We start from the raw sequence: 20,686 nt of genomic DNA, 5'->3' as shown, positions 1-20,686 counted from the left end.
TAAAATTCTGTGCAGATTTGTTTTGTTCAAAGCGCTTTGCTCATCACTAACATGTACTGATGCTCTCCTCCAGAAGAAAAATGTTTTTGCTGACTGTACATTCATCTATCTGTCTATCTATCTATGGCATAGTCTTTGGTTAACATTGTTAAATTTTTGTTGAGACTTAAAGACATAAGGAGGTTTCTATTCTTTTGCCGTCAGTTTAAATCTTTAAAGGTGAGATGCAAAGGATTATTACCCATCCCAGGTGAGAAATCAGTCAGGGTCCCCCTGCTGTCCACTTCTCATCCTCACACAGAGAGGCTGGTCATGAATTCAGAGCCTGAAAGTCGGTAAGCAGCATCTGATCCAGTTGAGTTGAAGAAGATCTCCTTTGATTCAGTGCCAGCGGGGCAAGTGTTGTGAATCCTGAGCAAGAGGGTGCCTGCTGCTACATCAGAAGAGGCCCTTTGCATATAGAAACCTGATTGTCTGCTGGCATGAGGACATTTTATTTAGCTCAACTGAGTAAGCTAGCACTTTCTGACTGGCAGGACCTGGGTTTGTGATACCCTTCTACCTTTGAGCACATGAAATGGAGAGAAGTTGGACCCTAAGCAGTGACATTACCCCAGCTTTATCTGTTAGCCATGGAATTATTGCCTTGTGAAAATGGCCAAAATGGCATTCGCAGTTTCCTATTTTCTTAATCATCAAAGCATCCGTGGGTGAGGTGGCACAGCAGTGTTCACTTCTGGTTAGCTGCAGTATCCTATGGGTGAATGCTAATCGTGTTGCAGCTGAAGTCCCTGAACTTCTAAAATGTCTACACGTCTTTTACATAGCTGATATTTGCTGTGTAACGTTGAATCATTTGAACCATTGTATGACAGTGTATAGGTGGTGCTATTGTGTGAGTGATTATCTAGTTTCAGCAGGTCACACTTTAATACTATTGATATCACTATTAAGGGGAAATTTAGAATTTTGTGGCCACAGGAGTGCAGTGTTAAAATATTTCTTATTTCCATGGTGTGCCAGTGAATTGCTGCCAGAATGAATACATTTTTATCTTAAACCGTCGCATTTTTGCATGCGTTTACACATTTGAAAAGCGACCTCTTCGGTTGTGCTGTGTCTGTTTAGTAAATGTCGATTTGCTCTTTTTCAGCCAAAGGCACGCCCCTGACAACTGCTTTCCCATTTTTGAAAACCTCCAGACAGACGGTATCCAGTTTGTGGTACTGTGGACTGCAGATGGCCTTTGTGTTATCTTCACTTCCCACATCCCAAAGAGGTGCGCATGGCCTGGACAGTCCGTGTCAGTTGGAGATCCCTGAAGCCATGTTTGTAGCCATGCAGCAAACGATCCCTCTACATGATCACTGGATGTTGCTATAATCAGTGTTAACTGTGGAAAATACTGCTGACTGTACAACTCGCACTGAAGTGTGGATTTCCTTTCCTTGTTAAGTAATGCAGGATAAGGGCTGGGCAAGGAACCTGTGTGGGTTCAAATGTAACCCTGAATTACAAGTTGCATGCAGGAGCAACTCAAGTGTTACCTTTTGAAATGCTTTGATTTGTTCCTTTTCTTAGGTTTTTTTGTTTTTCTTTCCCAGGTTGTTAAAGTTGTATTTTGCTGTCTGTGTGCACAGTGTTGCACGCATATATGTGGCCACAGCATGGGAGTCAGACTGGGAAAAGCTATCGGGTGGGGGATATTATTAAATCATCAAAAAAGCCTTGCCTGTAAACACATGAACGGGAATAAGAAACTGACAGGAGTGCAGTGCAGCCAGTCATGTTGGATTTTTGCAGACATTTTAAATTTAATTCATTATTTTTACCAGGACTACATGGGAATCATGTTCTCTTTTATGAGCACTACAATGTTTTTTTTTTTTTTTTTATTATTAGAGTTGCCAAAAGAGTAAAAAAAAAAAACAAAACAAAAAAAAAAACTATTTTGTAGACTTCCCATGTTTTCTTTTTTGTGCCCCCCATTCCAGCCTCACCAGATTATACCGCCATATCAAAGTATCTTGAAATCAGTATTCTGAATTCATCCCAATCCCCCACAACTCATCAGGATCAGAGAGACTTGGTATTTTAAAAAAAAAAAAAAGAGCATGCATATCATTTTGGTAGACGTCTGGCACACTTAAATACTGACGCAGCTGACCATCCAGTGTTCTGTTTACGTTCTCCATTCCTGGGCAGTTTGTTTGTTTGCCAGTTTTCTCACTTTTTAGTCCTGCACGCTCCATGCCCTGAACTGAGACATTGATTTCAGATTGAAACCATGACCCGAAAAATGCAAAAAGGTTGGAACATATGTATGTGCAGCAAAACAATTAGTCGACAGGCTGACTGACCAAAATGAATGAGTGAGTGAGTGAGTGAATGAAAGGTTAGGAGAGTCGACCACTGGGATGAGTCTCGGCGTTATACTGTGAAAGTCTTATCAGGAAAATTTAGAACTTCTCTTTCATTTGAAGTGCTCTGCTTAAGCAATAGCTCTTCTGATGGGCCAAGTGCTGAGGCGTTCAGTGCCGTTTTATTTTTTACTCGAATGTGCACATGGGGGGTGGGGGGGTTGTTTTGTTGAAGACTTAGAGTTCTTGTTCTTTGTTCTCTCGTTTCTGATATCTGGCACCTCATGGGCAGTTGCATGTGGGGTGGCTCAGTGACTTTGACTCCTGCAGTTTTCTTAAACCCTGAAGTTGTGCTTTGAATGAAGCTATAAAGCAAAGTCAGTTTTGTACCTTTTTATTTTGGCTTTTTTCTTGTAAGGATTATATAGATGTTGGAGTATCCCTATTTCAGAATACATATTTTGTTAAACAAAATTGTACATATTTAAATATGTATTTTTGCACAGGCATTTTTCTTATATCCAGTTTTGGTACAATTGAAATCATCTGATATTTATTTATGTAGTAAAAAAATAAATAACACAAAAATAAATTTTATTATTTGAAGTGGTTCACTGCCAAGCCAATAATGCAATATGCCTACAATGTTGATGGGTATCTCGAATAACGTGCTGATCCTTTAAAGGTCAGGTGTTGTCAGCCATTACCTTTTACTGGCATCAAAATGGAAGAATCTCCATATGAGAAAGTCTTTCAAGTTGAGCCCCCTTGTGATGTTCAAACTCTAAATCTGCCCGCTCTACCCACCCACCCATCTTAATTATGCAGTTACCCTCGATGAATGAAGAGTTCAAATGACAGCACTTTCCTTTAGTATTTGAGGTTCTCCACAGCCAGACAAATGGAAAGTCCCAACACTTTAGGGGGGAAATGATGCAAACGGTTTGCATCTTTATTGCCAAACTATACATTGAAACACAACTTTCGAAATTCTTTCTTTGCAGCTTTTTAGAATATAATTAAAACAAGTTGAAAAGTGCCTGACAATTTCACACTATGACTGTTGGAAGGACAGCGTCTTTTTTTTTTGGTTCTTCTTTAAGACTTGAATGTCCAGAACTGTTACGGAGCTTGCTTTTTCCACCTGAACATGGGGTCTTAATTGTGTTCAAGACTGACATAATCTAAAAGGATGATGCTTTTATTTAGTTCAACATATAAATATTTTTTTCTCTTTCTGTTCTTTCCAGACTACTGTTAATACTCATAGGGTGCCAATTCCTCCTCACTTGGTGTGTCTCATTGTAGTAATATGGTGTTGTTTCTTTTAGGAGGTATTCAGTGGTTTTTGACAGTTCTGCCATTTTTATTTTCCGGTTTATAAGATTTGAGGAAGCACTACATACATGTAATGTGAATCTAAGCAAGTAATCCGCTTGTCTTGAAAATGGTTCTAAAAGCAAACTCCTGTGTAAAGTGTGAATAGATGACTTTTGTATACATAATCAGATGCATTTGATCAGCTGGACCTTTTTTGTTGGCTGCTATATAAATATATATATAAATATATATATATAAAATTCATGAACAAATGTCGTAGGATAGATTTACTTTATTTAAAATGGAATTGTATAGTTATTCATTTTGTAACAGGTTTCTGTAAATAAAAATAATTTATACTGTTATTTATACGTAAAATAGGTCTTGGCTGCTTCTGTGAAGGTATTAAGATTTTTGAATAGACAATCGTTTTTTCGGCTTCACTTGAGGCGAATGGCATCTTAAACACTTGGATAGCACGCAGCTCACTACAGACGTCCATGAACAGGAAGACTGAAGATGCTGGACACGCTTCTCACAAAAAAAACAGCCCGTGACTACACTGGCCTTTTCAGTAAGTAAATAGTCAACGTGCCATAAGTTTTGTCCCAGTAATGATAAAGTATGACAATGACTCTCCTCACACTCCATTGTAGGCACCCAAAGGCTGCACATTTTTTATTCTGTCCAACTTCACAAACAGTGGGTTGTTTTACCTCAAGCTGATTTAACTTCATTAGCTCATCCTTTTTGTCTGCATTGAGAAGCACAGCATTGCCATTTTTTACATTTAGAAATAGTATTTTGCTAAAGTTATAAATGTTTAAACTCATTTTTGTTTTTCTAATGATTTGCCTTCTCTGTGTTTATCCTAATAATGACATAACAGTGAGCAGAGTAGACACCCAATGAAAAAAGGCTTTAACCACTTGAGCATCAGCCCCCTCTGAGGTGCTCATTATGGAATAAGGATTAAATAACCAGAGAACCCAGGAAAACAAATTCTTAAAAACCAAGGAGAAGAAAAAGAAATACTAATAGTCTGATTAAAAAAAATTAATAAATTGATCAAACTTGTTTTTTTAAATGTTAATACATTTACCCCAAAACAATAAATATTGGTAGCCTTGCATTTTCTTCCAATAATGCACCATTCTTCTGAAAAGTATTTAAAGGATCTACTGTAAGCAAAAAGTCAAAAGATTTTTTTTATATATATTCTACAAAGACATAGTAAATGGTTAAGACAAAATTATTTGAACCTTTTTAGAAGGTATAAGAAGTAATGGTCTTGTAGTGATCTTTCAAGCAGATCTGTGTTTCTTAATGATTTTCACAGGTGCCTCCTCAGTCATTTGGCCAGTTTATAAATGGAGAACATAACTTATTGAACTGTTTTGTGTCACACTAAACCTGGGAAAGGAAAAAAGCACAAGCAGAGAGTTGTCTGAGGAGGAACGACAGACAGTAACAGCCAGGCAACATAAAGGCAACAAGACCATCTCCAAAAGCTGGATGCGCTTATATTAGATATTATCAAGATGTTTAAGGCCCATGCAGTAGTACTGGACACCCTGCACCATGGCTGCCCGAGGAAAATTGATTGAAGGTTGAAGTAAAAGACTGAATGGGCCCAAGGAAAGGCCAGGCTGCCATTCAAGGTGAATGTGCAACAGCTTCAAGTCATACCATCCATCAGGACTGGATGGATGAAAATGGTTACCATGGTAGAAGACCTCTCTTCTCGGGGTTTGGGAATCTCTGGAGTCTGTCACAGTGCACATTAATAAGCCAAAATGAGAGAGTGTTGGTAAAGGAAAAAAACAAAAGCTTTCAAAGAAATGAACACTATCCCTTCTGTGAAACATGGACTAGGCTCAGTGCCATTTTGAGGTAGTGTTGCTGTCTCTTTGAATATGAACAGAACCCAGAAATATTTAATGACTATCTGGGCATTTTACGATGAAACGTACAGCAGCACAGTGTCTCAGTCATAGGTCATGTGCCCTCCAGCTGGGTAACAGTTTGAAATAAACACACCCAAGAATGGAGGAGAAAATACCAGACCATTCTAAGGTGGCCTGCTACAAGGAGAATGCCCCATCAAACACAAGAGACCTGAAGAAGACTAGGTGAAATGATCACTTGAAAAATGATAGAATCTCTCGGTTGATGGTCATTGTCTCCAAATGCTGTGATACACTTTTGGTTAAAGGTAGCGGTATTTGTGTCTAAGCCATTTTCATGTGTTCAGTGAAAAAATTCAAAAGTAAAAGTTTCTGCTCTCTTAAATGTGATGAAAAACTGAGCTCAAAGAAAACTTAATTTTGAAGTGAAAGGGTTACCAGCATTTTCAACCATGTCTGTAACGGCTCAGTTAGGCCTCCAGTTAAAAGGAGAAACAAAAACCTGCAGATACAGATGGTCCTAAGACTAAGTGAGTTTAGTATTGCAAACCCTTTCCCTCCATCCTACATTAAATAGGCCTTTTAAAAAAACACCATACTGTGAGTATGGTAAGGTCCTTGCTAGCGTCGTCTTCAATAGGATCTGTGATCACTTGCTCACCTACCAGTGACCGGAACAGTCTGGTTTTACGCCTAATTAGTCTACTGTCTACTCTACCCTGGCACTCAGAGTTGTAATTCAGCGCAAATGTGTTTCTTTGCTGCCTTTGTCGATTTTCGCAAACCATTCGACTCAGTAGATCGAGCTGCCGTGGGACATCCTGAGGATTACAGGATCCCCTCGAGGTTGCTGGATATCATGGCCGGCCTTTACATTGGTACTGTGAGTGCTGTGCAGAGTGGAGGCAGGACCTCTGCGTTTTTCTCCGGTTGATTCTGGGCTTCGTCAGTGGTGTCTTCTGCTCCTTCTCTGTTCAATGCTTGTATGGACTGGGTGTTGGGCAGAGTCGTGGGGTCCAGCAGTTGGAGGGCATCTGTTGGTGAAGAAAGATTCACAGATCTTGACTTTGCTGACGATGCTGTGATCTTCGTGGAGTCCATGGAGGCTCTGATCGTGGCGCTCGAGAGACTGAGTGAGGAGTCGGAGGGTCCTGATAAAAACTAAAATCCAGGCCTTAAATGACCTCTTGGGCATGGCCAGCAGCAGTGTGTCTGTTTGCGGAGAGAGTGTTGACCTTGTTGAGAGGTTTAATTACCTTGGCAGTGACATTCATGTCTCTGGTGACTCTGCCTATGAAGTCAGTAGACGGATTGGGAGAGCCTGGGGGGGTCATGAGGTCGCTGGAAAGGGGTGTGTGGTGCCCCCGATATCTATTGAAGAGGATGAAAGTCCCAAGTCTTTAAGAGTCCTGGGGCCTCATGTATAACGCCGTGCATAGAACTCGCACTATAACATGGCGTAAGCACAAAAGCCGAAATGTGCTTAAGCACAGAAAAATCCAGATGCAGGAATCTGTGCGTACTCCAACTTCCACTACATAAATCCCGATCAGCGTGAAAAGTAACGCTCGTGCACGCGCTTTATGTAACGCCCCAACTCCTCCCAGAATTACGCCTCTTTGAATATGCAAATGAATATAAATCGCCCTTAAACTCAGCCTTCTGTGAAAAGACAATGGGAAAAGCACGGGGGAAAATATAAGAATTTCAGCGAATACCAAGTGGAGGCAAAGGAAAAACATACAATTTGTTCAAATAAGCCGTGGTATAATCAACAAAAGGAAGTTGATCGAGTGATATAGCGTGTTGGAGAAACTTGAAAGCTCACGTTCACAAAATCGCATAGTGCCGGAAATAAAAAAGAAGTCGCATATCAAAGTCGCCGTGAAAAGGGGAGTTGTAGCCCACTGTCTGAGTGTCATATGAAAGTTTATTAGGGTACAGAGAAAAAAAGGCACAGAGTGGGGAAAAAGCACGAAATGTCAATTTCAATCTCGACATTTCCACTTTAATCACGTAGTTTATTTTGTCATTAAAGTAGAACATCATAAACTTCATCTTTAAAATCGTTTAATTAACTAGTTTCTCAAATCACATCGTAATTAAAGTAGCACGTTCAATGCTTTGTTTTGTATTTGATCTTCTATGTGCTCTGTGTGGGTGAATCACTACTTGCTTCTTAAACCGGCTCTCTTCCTCCAACTGGACACAGAATCCATTACATTCATGATATTACAGCTCTCTGAATAACTAAAATACTGAGATGTATACGTGATATAATTTTTATGATGATAGGAGTTAAAGCACGTTATTAAACATGGGTTTCACTTTGATGAAATAATTTATTGCAGCAGTACTCAGGACAGCTCTAGGCTTGTGGTGGCACTGGGCAGCAGAAGAATCGGTGGCTCCTTCACCCGCCAATGTCAGTAAGGTAGCTTATGCACGGCGGATGGCCATGTCTGTTGCAGACACTGCATAGCCGCCTCGTGCTCATAACACAAGCATTTAACTTTTGCCGAAATTTGTTGCTGCGTTTTTAGCTGTGTTATTTTCTTTGTTTTATATTCAATATATATTGGCGTAGCCGCCACTGTAGTACTTGCTTTTCTTTCCCCAAGTAACCGATCGCCACACAATCAGCTCTGTAATAGAAGTTAAGCCATCTGTAAGCTTAGCGCTGATCCTTCAAAACGTTTAAGGAACATTGGAATATCTTTGTAGTACATGTTTATTTATTCTATCCTTCACGATACTCCCAGTGAAGAATATAGATTATTTAAATGAAGTTCAAGTTTTATCTGTATAATTTAATAAACATTTTGCTGCATTTCATCTTAAAAATGATATCGTCATCATATGTAAATATGCGCTTTATAAAGTGGCTCAGGTTGTGTAATATTATAACTGTAGTGCAAGTTTACAGTGGGGTGATTGTACTTATAAGTACAAACCGTTCTACAAGGTGCAATTGATTGAGTGCGTTTAAAGTTCTTGGGATGAAACTGTTTCTGAACCGCGAGGTCCGTACAGGAGAGGCTTTGAAACGTTTTGCCGTGGCTGAGGCAGCGTGTCATTGATGCTGTATCCCGATAATTCTCTTTCCGATCAGCTGCTGCTGTGATTCCCACTCAGATACAGTGATATAAATACTCCGAGTCGTGCAGTGAGAGGAATATGGAAAAAGATGATCTGCTGTGGCAACTCCTAATGGGAGGAGCTGAAAGAAGTGGTGAGAGTAACAACGCTAAAGCAGTTATGGTATTTGGAATACTATGGCTGTTTCTTGGACCATTATATTGTTACAAGTTAATTACAATCAGATTCGTTACACTAATAAACAATATGCGGTTAGTTTCAGTGTATTTATAAAGCCGCGTCAGGAAAATAAGGTGTAACCACACAGGAACAGTAGCACTGCTTTTACGCCAGTCTGAAAAACCAAGTGGGGAACTTGCGTACGACAAGGCATGAGGTACCGTGGAAAAGTGCGTGGCCTTACACCAAGTGTAGGTTTTATACATTGCGATTTGAACGTGGAAAAGTTTTTACGCAACATTTCTGTGCGTACGCACCGTTTATACATGAGGCCCCTGGTGCTTCCTGTCTTGCTATATGGTTGCGAGACATGGACGCGATCCAGTGACCTAAGACGAAGACTGGACTCCTTTGGTACTGTGTCTCTCCGGAAAATCCTTGGGTACTGTTGCTTTGACTTTGTGTCGAATGGGCGGTTGCTCATGGAGTCCCGAATGAGGCACATTACCTGCATTCTGAGGGAGTTTCAGTTACAGCCATGTGGTGCGTTTCCACATGGGTGACCTGGGTCGTTAAGATCCTCATTGTTGGGGACCCGAGTGGCTAGACCAGGCCAAGGGGTCGCCCACATAACACCTGGCTGTGGCAGATAGAGGGTCATTTCCGGAGGGTGGGACTGGAGCGTGTGTCTGTCTGGGGGGGTTGTAAACCGGGATACCGAGTTGTTTCGATGTGTGGTGGGTGCGACAATGCACTGTACCTGTGCATGCTCCCCAACTTGACTTGATATTGTGAGTAAATAAAGACTTGAAAAGACTAACATTCAAAAATCTTAAGTTTATTATGTACAGTTAGAACCAAAAAAAAAAAGTTGTGAACTTGAAGATAGTTGTACAAATTGAATTCTTACTCCGAAATATTGAAAAATGTAACGAGTGCCAGTCCTTTCTGCTTGACTGTGGCCGAGTCCAGTTAGACAGACTCCTCACTACATGTTAATAACCCGTGACAGTTTCTGGACTCTGTTAAGCAGGAGGTCTCCCTTCTTTATAGTTTCCTGGTACTGCCAGTTCTTGCTGTCAGGTCTGCAAAAAAAAAAATGTGTTTAAATTAGAAGGCTGTGATGTGCTGAGAGTTCACACTTGTATTTATTCTTCTGTTAAAAGCTTTAAAATCTGTTTACTTTGTACCTGTTTGTTTCAACTATTTCATTCACTTTATCTATTTTGCAGTGTAGTCTACCAGCTGCAATAAACCTGGAAAGTTCCCTACAAAAAAAAAAGAAAACCAGATGTTTACAGTGTGAAGCATGCTCACCAAGGTTTATTTGTAATTGTGACGTACACTTACTGATCAATAAATTCCACACTGACTCCAAAGGCTTCAGCCATGTAGCCCAGCGTTAATGAGCGGTAAGATTCCAAAAGCTGGCTGTAGGCGTGGATTCTCATCTCGCGCACATAGTAGCGATAATGAGGAGCAAAAAGCCAGTCCTTCTTGAGCTCCTGCTCTACAGTTGCTGCAGATGGGGGGGAACAAAATTACATCATAAGCATTCACTGTCTGCTTCAACACCAACTCCCCCCCAAGCTTTTTGAAAGTCATTGTGTAAACATTCCAGGCTAGACAGTTCAGCTCATCCTTTCCCGAAGAACATTTTCAAAATCCTCCTGGAGAATTCCCAAACACTTTAAGGCCAGTCAAGAGATACAGTGCCCTGGGTCATGTCTTGTAGGTACTGAGTTTGAAGCGCCCAGTGAGCATCCTAGCTCCAAGCTGAGACCACTTTAGTTGGCTCTTCTCAATCTGGAGAAGCAGCAGTTCAACTCTACTGTGCTGCTGAAGGCCTCACTCCACCATGAAGAACAAGCCATGCAACCTTGGGCAGGACCCTCAGTGGGGCTTCCTCTGTTTGCCATCTCAGTCACGACCCAGTGCTCTTAGCTATTAGGTGAGAATGGGGAATTGGGATGAGCCATGAACTGAAAGCTCCATCCAACTACTTAAAACTTGGGGGATGTCAAATTTGACAGGTGCAGATGTCATCAATGGAGTGTGTCAATGTACACAACTCAAAATCACCAGGGATGTCAAATGATGAGACTGCCTGGCAACATTCCAGCACAATTTTATACTTCCAGAATATCACAAGGTTGCCTCTTTTTCTAACTGCCAATAACCTGCCATCTGCTGGGGACAGTGGATGTGCAATGGAGTTAAAAGGTACAACTTTAACCCCTTTTTCCCCTATTCTGTTGTAGTACATAAAGAACAAGATATCGGACAGACAAGCCTCTTTTCTGTTTGCTAGGTCTAAAACGCCCTCATTACCTTTTCCACGTCACCGCATTATCATCAACCCCGGCTACAGTTCTTGACATTCTAGTGTGGGTGCACCCCATCATTTTGTCATAAGATGAAAACACATTAACAAAGGCATCAAAGTAGACCCCTCCAAATTATTTCAACTAAATAGTAAATCACATAGTAGAGGACACCAGTGGAAATTAAGAATGAAGGCAAGGACACACTTCTTTACTCAAAGACTACAGTGTCATGGAGTTGAAGCGGAAACCTGGACAACCTTGAAGTAGTATCTGGATGAGCTATTGGGACAGCTTGGCTTGGGACTGAATGGTCTCCTCTCGCAGGCCAAAGTTCTTGTGTTTGGTGCAGTGCTGCTCTTAAGGTGTAGGAAGGGGAAGATCACGTCTGCCCTTGTACTGCCTCCCATTCACTTTGTCCCCCATTTTATTTATTTATGTTTAGAAAGTGTAGAGAAAAATACTTATTCTGTTTTAACTTTTGACACGCTGCTGCGTATTCCGTTTTATTCCATCCAAAAACCTGCAGAGCCTGTCACTTGAAGAATGTAGTTGTCCTTCATGCTTACCAGTACAGTACTATTTGAAAAGCAAGAGTACCTCAAATATATAGACATTTATTGTATTTTCATAGGTTTAATATTATGAACTGTCTTCAAGCATCAGCTTAAAGTGGCCAATGAGCTCCTACTATCACACATGTCAGATTACAGGGGTTTCCAGACCCTAACTAAATGCTGCTACCATCTTCGCTGAACTTGACTCGCTGCAGAATACTACTAGTGTGGTAAAGTTAGAAATTAAAACACAAGTTAAATACATACCTAAAGACTGGAAGAAGACAGAATAGCGGCACTCATAGAGGGAAAACAAATACTGTCGGACTGATGGCAGACTGTGCAACACTTCCAATATTTCTGCTCCTTTTATCACCTAAACAAAAATAGAGTTAGTGGAGATGTAACTCAAATTTACCGACTGCTACTTTCAATTCCACCCTCTTGATTTATTGTTTTAATTGCAAGAACTGGCAAATCTGCATCTGCTCAATTTGTCTACGGACGATTCAAACTAGGCCTGTGCTTTTCTCAGCTGTTTTGGACTAAGCGGTAACAATTATTCTTCACTATTCAAAACCGGTCTGAAAAATTGCAATTTTGTAAATTGTAAATGTTGTAAATTGTAAATTCACCAACCAAATTGAAAACCTGCTCTTCAGAATCTGCATCCAGAAATGTTTAACAGCGTGTGGCCGCAAAGCATGCAGTCGTGTCCAGCTTTTTTAGCAAATATTTTGCTCCGTTAAGTGAAAATTTCTTAATCTCTTGTGTGGTCAGAGCAACAAGAGGAATGCTAGACGGCAAGACAAAACAACTGTCACAGCATGTGAACGTGATCAGGACATTCAAAAATGCAATTAGAAGCAGGTATCCATCTTGAATTTTGGTTTATTTACAGCCTTGGGATGGTGGTTCACATCCACTGCTAATGGAGATGGCTACTCGAAGAACCTCATCAACAAACCATAGACTGTTTCAGCTCTTCCCAGCGAGCAGCCCTCCAAGATCTCTCTCTTCTCTCCACCCAAACCCAGGTCACCACTTCGGGCAGTAAGTAGCCACTCTTAAAATGACATTGTTTTTATTTTGTCTTGTGTTATATTACTGTCATGTGTTTTAATTGGTCACTTACATTATAGCATATTCACTTGAGTGTGTAAGGAAAATGTAATCGGTAGCCGATATGTGATGGTATTGTTGTGTATTGCACATGAACACACACATTAATAGACTAGTTAAGTGTTATTTTTTTATCAGGCAAGTGAGTTTTAGTTTTCAAAGGCTTTTACATTATTGCAGACAATTGTATAGGTGGCCCCAAATCGCTACACTAACTGCAGTACATTTCTTAAATGCATTTTAAAAAACAAAAACCCACCACACCAATGCCACTTTGCAGTGTAGTTACCCCCACAATTCACATTTTGTACTTTGCTGTCCCATTATAGGGCGACAGATTTTAGTACAACAGCTAAACTCATCTTGGATTCAGTATATGAAGCTGAATGTATTTTGTGCGGTTGTCGCACATGCAGATCTCCACCAGATGCCCCACTCGTACAGGGGAAGACCACAGGTTAGATTTTATTCTGAAATAAATGAGACATTTACTGACTGCACCTGCATTTTATTTTTGAAACGCCCCAGGGAGCTTTTTTGGATCTGGGCACAGGAATGCAAAGTTGCTCCCCACTGTGGGTTTAAAATCAGAGACATTTTGGTTTAGAGGCAAAAGAATTCCGCCTGGGTAATTGATGTTGTGCCCACACCTGCACTTGATTGTAGCCCGGCAGCGATGGGTACCCCTGCTACTTTTTAACATAAAATAAACCAATTACAGAACACCAGCAGCTCAACAGATGCATGTGCAGCAGCTTTATAAAAAGGAGCCCGTTTTAGTCCATTCAAAGTGTTTTGTAATATTTAATGTTTCTTGCTATGCATTCTGCTCCTACTCGGAAGTTGAGACGTTTACAGCTTTTGTAGTCAAGTTCACTGAATTGTGGCATAATTGCAAAATTAGATGACACAATCAAAACTAAAAGGGGACAAAACCTTCACTTTGTGCTCATTTTCTGCACTGTCTTGTGCTTGATGGGATCAATAATAAGCTGTGCTTTTACCCCTTTATTATAAAGGATAAGAAGTGCTGGAGCTCACCTTTTCCCGAAGGTCTGGCCGCTTCAGTGCAATCATGCTGACGTAGACCGTGTAGGTGACAAACGTTTTATAATCCATGAGTTCATAGGAAGTAAATGTTGATACGGTGTCCAGGAAGAGCTCTGCTGCTTGCTTGAAATCCCGAATGGCCACACAGTAAAGACCCTGGTAAACCTTTAGACGATTTCTTCTGTCCCAGTCACCACCTTCTTCAATCAAACTAGAATGGAATGGCATTTATTATAAGACAGGAAATGAGCTTTAATGTTGTGCCTCTTTTGCAAAGAAATGTTTAAGTGAACAGATAGCATTACTAGGCTAAATATCTGGCTTTTTTTCTCCCTTTCTCACAAAATGCATTTCATATGTACTGTACTGACGCTAAACACGGGTCCAAAGATCAAGTAATTAAAAGAAGCCGCTTCACCAGCTAGCAGCTGCATACATAAAGGAAACCAAGATGGCATTTACAACACCCTCACTTTTTTCTGAACCACTGTGGCTTCTCGGCTTATTTGTTTCAATTTATATATCATCTAACTTTCACACCTGCTGTTTTTAAGGAAAAAAAAATTGCACAAAAAAGTAATACAATAAAACACATTGTGAATAATCCCTTCTCAAGTGAAAGATATATAAAATATAACACAAAATATAACCCCAACCGCCACGATATTAAAACAACCTGCCTAACATTGTGCTGCCAAAACAGCTCTGACCAGTCGAGGCATGGACCCCACAAGACCACTGAAGGTGTGATCGGGTATCTGGTGCCAAGGCGTTAGCCGCACACCCTTTACATCCTGGAAGTTGTGAGGTGGGGCCTCCCGCAGTTGCTCAAATGGACCGAGATCTGAACCGTTTGTCGTGTTCCTCGGATCATTCCAGAACATTTTTTTTCAGTGTGACAGGGTGCATTCTCCTGCTGAAAAAGGCCACTGCCATCAGGGAATGCCATTGCCATGAAGGGATGTTTAAGGTCAGCAGCCATCTTTAAGTATGTGGTATGTGTCAAAGTAACATCCACAGAAATGCCAGGACCCAGCAGGACATTGCCCAGATCATCACACTACCACTGCTAGCTTGCATTCTTCCCATGGTGCATTTGGCTACCATCTCATCCCGGGGTAAATGACACACATACACCTGGCCGTCCACATTATGTAAAAGAAAACACAATTCATCAGGCCAGACCACCTTTTTCCATGTCTGAGGGGTAACTTTCTGACACTTGCATGCACATTTTAGGCCAAGTGCCAGCGGGTTTGCTCGGACTGGTCTGCGGCTATATAGCAGGTTGCAATACACTTTTGAGTTCTGACACCTCTCAGTCACGTCCACCCAAGTTTTCAGCATTTGTGCTACAGAAGTTCTTCTGTGTTATCGAATGCTAGCCTTGTCCTTCCTTGGACCACTTTTGGTGGGTACTAAAACCATCACATACCTGGAACACCTCACAAGACCTGCCGTTGTGGAGATGCTCTGAGGCACTTGTCAAAATCGCTCAGATCCTTACGCTTGATTGTTTTGCCTTCTTCCAACACTGACAGTTCACTAATGCCTCCTGTAGCCCACCCCTTGACACGTGCCACTGTAAAGCGATAATCAATGTCATTCGCTTCATCTATCAGTGGTTTCAGTGTTGTGGCCGATAGGTGTGTACCACACTAGTTATAAGCACACGCACAAATAATTAGATGTGAAAGGATAACAAAGTGAGTCATGGTGGCCTTCCGCGAACCCACACTGTCTGGAGTGTAATGGCCTTGAAAAGCAGCTTCTTATTACCTGAGCTAAATGGAGCACCTGGCCTCGGCCTAGCAGATCCTGGATAAACCCCAGAGAACTTAGCAGCAGACCAATACATAAAGTGAATTACAAGTTTGACTTGAAGAAAAGAGTAAAAACTGGTTACCTCTTTGCCTTTTCAGTGTTTCGAGTAATAAGGTCGTTGTCCATGTAAAACAGTCCAATTCTCAGCAAATAAAACACAATGTCTAGGCGATGCCCAAGTGCCACAGTTTTGTCATAAGTCTTGCGGAAAGCTGTTAGTGCTCCTTCCTGAAACAGGCAAGAAGAGGAATTTGAATATAATTCATCAATATTACCCTTATGATTCTTTTTCTTCATTCGTGTAGAAATGTTAAATGAAACCAGTATTTTAACTATTCATCCATTCTTACCCACAGTTTTCAGTAAAGAATTGTTGGTGGCCATGCCAGTAATAATGGGCACAAGGCATCAGAATTGAACAATGCAAAATTAAAAATGAGATAAAAGTCGTGGCATATCATTTTTATGTGGAGGTTTAATTTTTCACCCATGGTGGTGTATAATTTCACTGTGTGCCAGGAGCTATCACTCGCTAAACAGCTATACTTCTAAATGAATGCCAAATACCAGTCAGATAGAACAAGCAGCAAACTAAGTGCACATGTCTGGCAACTCCTCGTAACTAAAGCAAATCTTCACACTCATATTTAAGGCGACATTCATTTTTATTTTACTCACCGTCTCTGCACATTCATTCGTTCAGGGTGTTGCTCTCCCTCCTTGCTGGTTTCATAGGGTGACTTTATTGTCTCGAGGCTATTTTGCATTGCCAGGACACTTAAAAATGTTGATGCCAAATCCCCCACCTTTTGTTACAAAATCAAAAAGCAAGCAGCAGCTGGTTTAAATGATTTAAGGTGCATGCCAGTGCCTCTTTATGAGCAAAGCAACTGCAGAGAAATCGCAATCTGTCAAGGAGAAAGTCATGGCTGTAAACTCTGCTCATTTGGTGTAAAATACACCAGATGAACCTGCAGATTATTGCTAAACTTGTAATGCAGGTTAGGTTCAGTGTGTTAGGACAACCAGCGGAGTAATGACTGGACACTGCCGGTCTGTGGTCACACTCACAGTGCTTTTGGCATTGTGACAGAGCATCAGTTACGGCTCTACAGCCATGTGGCACGTTTCCCCGAGGGTGATCAAGCTCGTAAGATTGTCATTGTTGGGGACCAAAGTGGCTGGACCAGTTCAAGGGGTCACCCACGTAACACCTGGCTGTGGCAGATAGAGGGTCATTTCTGGAGGGTGGGATTGGACCCGTGTCTGCCTGGGGTGTTGCCAACCGGGATCCCGAGTTGTTTTGTCATGTAGTGGGTGCAGCAATGCGCTGTACCAGTGCGAGCTCCCCAACTTGACTTGTGAAGATAGACATTATACCAAACACAACATCTGCCGTTTACTCATTTCAGTTTCTAACCAACTGATAGGAGAACTGCAGCTGCACTTGCCTTGTGCCCTAAGAAGCTATCTGCCTGCTAAATTCTTATATACATGAGCATAGCCCTGGTATAGTAATGTTGTACTTTACTTTCTGAATACATTGACGGCATGCTTTGTGTACTTTTCTCACCTCTACATAGTAAGGGAAAGTTGACTATGGCACCAAAAAGGATTCTTTCATTTGCATGAAAACTTAGTGAAGCTGGAATGCTGGATTCTACCAACAACCACCAGAATAAATTCCCAAAATCCTATACTGTGAAGTCGGAAAATTAATCCAAATTCACTAAACCCAAGATGCTGTTTGCTGGCATTGCTTCAAACAGACAGTCATCCATGAAATGCTCAAATACAAGCAGGTTGCCAGTACACTTAAAAATAATTAATCGCCCTGAAGCTCCTGTTCAGTCGACACCATTCAGTTCTTCTCCAGGAGCCTTACCTTCTACATCTGGGTCATAACCTTTAGGATTCATTTTTATAAGCAGATACAACTTGTAGCCTTTTATTTACTTTTTACTTCGGCTATTTGCAGTAAAGTTGTTTTTGAGTGTTTACATGAAAACATAATGTATACTGTTGGCGATTTATTCAATTTAATTAAAAGATTGCACAGAAATGATGGATTAGTGATATCAGATGGGTGCCTGGATGTGAAGTGCTTGACTCCCAAATGAGGCTCCAGCCATCCTTAATGGCATACTTTATATAGATCTCTCACCCTCATGTAGATAGAGATATTGACTGTTGCATTAAAACACACAGGAGATGTGAAGCAAAACCTAAAAATGCTTTTTCATCTACTTGATAACCTTAGTCCAGCCACAATGTTAACTTCCAGAAACCCTGTGCTGGTTAAAATGTGGTCAAAAAATGAATGCAAATCACACCTGACCTGTGCCTACCATGTGCAAGAATCATTCGTTCCCCTGTCCCAATCACAACTGGGGGTCATCATTACCTGCTCAACACAGTCAGATTGACATAACAAGAAGAAAAGAGGAGGCTCTTACTTTATCACCAATCCTAATCAAATATTCCGCTTTTGCCATCATGGCATCCCTGATTTCGCTTTCTCCAAGGTTCTTCTCTGCATCTTCCAGAACATCATCTAGGCGTTTTAGCTCCTCTTCGTTGGCCTTCTTCATTTTACTTAGAAGGTCGGTGTCCACCTGCCACTTCAGCTCTTTGCAAAGAGTTTCATAATATGGTGCCATATCTGGAAAAAAAAAAATTTACCATGTAACATCTTTTAAGAAACATACAGGAGTCAGCACAATTCTTTGTTAGATAATGTGTGTTTCATTAGAAATCTTTAACAAGTATGTTAAAAAAACCAAAATAAAATCTTTACTCTCCTGTCAAGTCCCTCACAGTGTACTACTAGTTGGCAAGTGGCACAAGCACAACAAAGTATCCGAAATTGCAAACTACAGCACATCCAGAAATAGAAACTAAACAACAGAAGCAGCAACTAAAAAGTACATTTAATGTTATTTTTAAAACGTAATCACTTGAGGTCATTTTACCAGACCAGATACCATCAGTGGTGCAGTGAATACTGTAGAGGGTCTTGGGTTCAAATCCTGCACCTGCTCGCTGTTAAGAGTCTTACAATGGTGGTGGCCAAAGGCAGTGCTGCAACCTTACCAGTATTATATTAAACTTGACTTTTGATAAAATATTCAGGAGTACATTTGGGAAGAAATCAGTGAGATGAGGAGGGCAGGACGGTGTATTCCTGCCCAAACACAGCTTTAACCTCGAAAGCTGTCACAGTGTAATCTGTTAAGTCAGCCAATAAGAAGTGTCATTTCGCTTGACTCCTCATTGCGTCCGTCATGGCTAACACGGAACAACAGCCCACTACTACTTAGAAAAGCAAAATATAGACAATCGGACACCGATTGCGTGGCGTGGAGGCGTATTAATAAACCAATTATCAACAATCCTTATGTGCAATGACAACTGCCAGCACTCACCATTCTAACACGTCACAATAATATAAATGTTACGACTTGTCCATTAATTGCTCGAAGAGGCTTATAAGGAGGAAGCTTACCTAGGATGCTTGTCCCTGCCCTCCATGCTGATGTGCGTTACCTGCTAACGTTCGAATAAATAATTCTTACAATTTACGGAGTGCTTTTCTCTTAAAAAAAAAAAAACTAACCTTGTCTTAACTTTAAACGTGACACTAATGTGAACTCATTCCACAGAAAATTCGACACTGCTCAATGAAAAGAAGCTAACGTCCGCTTAGGCAGTGATTTGACACAACAGGCGGCCCGAACAACACAACGGGCAGCTAAAATCAACGTAGCGCCCCACACTCTCCACCCGTACAACCAGATGACAACAAAATCATCAGCATTTCGTAGTTGATATTTAGTCTACAGTCCTGAACGCGGGCCCCGGCTGAGCGAATCACTTTAGCCGCCGGATGAGACATGGGCCCAGGTGACTCTGCACATCCGTACTGAGCGCTATGCACTGCCTGCACTTACTGTTCTGTTTGACGGCCTCCATCAGCTCTTCTTTCACCTTCACGTCATCTCGATGTCCATCGATAGTTAGTAAAAACTTCAGCTGTGCGATCCGTAGATCAGGGTTTTTGGGTAAACCTTCTTCTTCTAAGTTTTCTAGCGGCATTTTAACAGAGGCCGAGAATACCACTTGTGCCGCCCGTAGTGTGAAAACTGAATGAGTCGGGAAGCTTCGACAAAGAAATACCGGGTGGTACGTAGCAGTGCGACAGACAGAGTCGGCCGCCCTACAGGGTTCACAGCGGCACCTGCTGGTTGGGAGGTCTCCTTGATTGCTGCCGCTATACAACTCCTATGAAATGTTTAAATTGGGTTCAAATGCCTTTTTAGCATATCCAACCTCAAGACTGGTTTACATTTATTCGTAAAGACTAAAAATACCAAACGTATTTGTGATCATAGTAAAAGTAATAATTTAGTAAAATGTGCGATTATTAAAGTCATAATCAGACTAAATTAGTTACATTTACACTACTTTTATATGCTTAACGGACTAGTTTATCCAAATCGTCTTAAAAGGTCAACAAAAAGCTCGTTAAGCTTATTGATTTAACTTGTTAGTCTTATTTGACAATCTTTTTATATGGTGAGTCCATATCTATATCCTAATTCATAATGTAAGGGAATTGGTACAGTGCATCTTGGATATTACTTTAAAGTACATTTTTCGATCAAAACCCTTGGACACAAATGGAAACTTGTTAGGGTAGATTCTTCGAAAATTTCATAATATTTTTCTTCACACAGAGAACCACAGACACATGAAATCTATCAGTTTATTAGATAGTGCCGTTCACATCTCTATCTTTTCATACTATCCATAACACCGTATTGCAGCATACAGTGGAGCAAAATAACGTCCAATCTATTGTATTCTATTTGTTATATTGTATGGTGCCTTTCACATCTATTTGTAGTAATCTCTTCTATTATCTACCATATTGTGCCTTTCACATCTATCTATCTATTATGTAG

At 40.9% G+C, this 20,686-nt stretch overlaps 2 protein-coding genes across 5 annotated transcripts in view; one reads left to right on the top strand and one right to left on the bottom strand.

The window, feature by feature from the left end:
- Positions 1-1,697, top strand: part of LOC120540178 (ataxin-7) — an 86,234-nt gene extending 84,537 nt beyond the window's left edge. For all 4 annotated transcript variants that reach the window (XM_039770730.1, XM_039770727.1, XM_039770728.1 and 1 more), the window contains one exon: positions 1,154-1,697. In XM_039770730.1, the coding sequence (XP_039626664.1) occupies positions 1,154-1,171 (18 nt within the window). In that variant the 3' untranslated portion in view covers positions 1,172-1,697. The remainder of the gene's footprint in view (positions 1-1,153) is intronic.
- Positions 1,698-9,699: 8,002 nt separating this feature from the next.
- Positions 9,700-19,906, bottom strand: psmd6 (proteasome 26S subunit, non-ATPase 6). The gene is made up of 8 exons (XM_039771042.1): positions 19,673-19,906; positions 18,179-18,384; positions 15,805-15,950; positions 13,890-14,109; positions 11,994-12,102; positions 10,196-10,364; positions 10,036-10,113; positions 9,700-9,930 (listed from the first exon to the last, which is right to left on the bottom strand). The coding sequence occupies exons 1-8, from the start codon at positions 19,815-19,817 to the stop codon at positions 9,834-9,836; spliced, it is 1,170 nt and encodes a 389-aa protein (XP_039626976.1). The 5' UTR covers positions 19,818-19,906; the 3' UTR covers positions 9,700-9,833.
- Positions 19,907-20,686: the final 780 nt, after the last annotated feature.

Source organism: Polypterus senegalus, chromosome 12 (genome assembly GCF_016835505.1).
Source record: "Polypterus senegalus isolate Bchr_013 chromosome 12, ASM1683550v1, whole genome shotgun sequence".
NCBI lineage: Eukaryota > Metazoa > Chordata > Cladistia > Polypteriformes > Polypteridae > Polypterus > Polypterus senegalus.
Note: the sequence above shows the minus strand (reverse complement) of the source record. Positions and strands in the feature narration are given on the sequence as shown.

Excerpts from the sequence above, each read along its gene's own strand:
- psmd6 (XM_039771042.1), bottom strand. The coding sequence starts at position 19,817 with ATGCCGCTAGAAAACTTAGAAGAAGAAGGTTTACCCAAAAACCCTGAT. Across the intron at positions 14,110-15,804 it reads AACACTGAAAAGGCAAAGAG|TTTGATTGAAGAAGGTGGTG; the intron begins GTAACCAGTTTT and ends ATTCCATTCTAG. Across the intron at positions 10,365-11,993 it reads TGTCTTCTTCCAGTCTTTAG|CAACTGTAGAGCAGGAGCTC; the intron begins GTATGTATTTAA and ends CCCCATCTGCAG.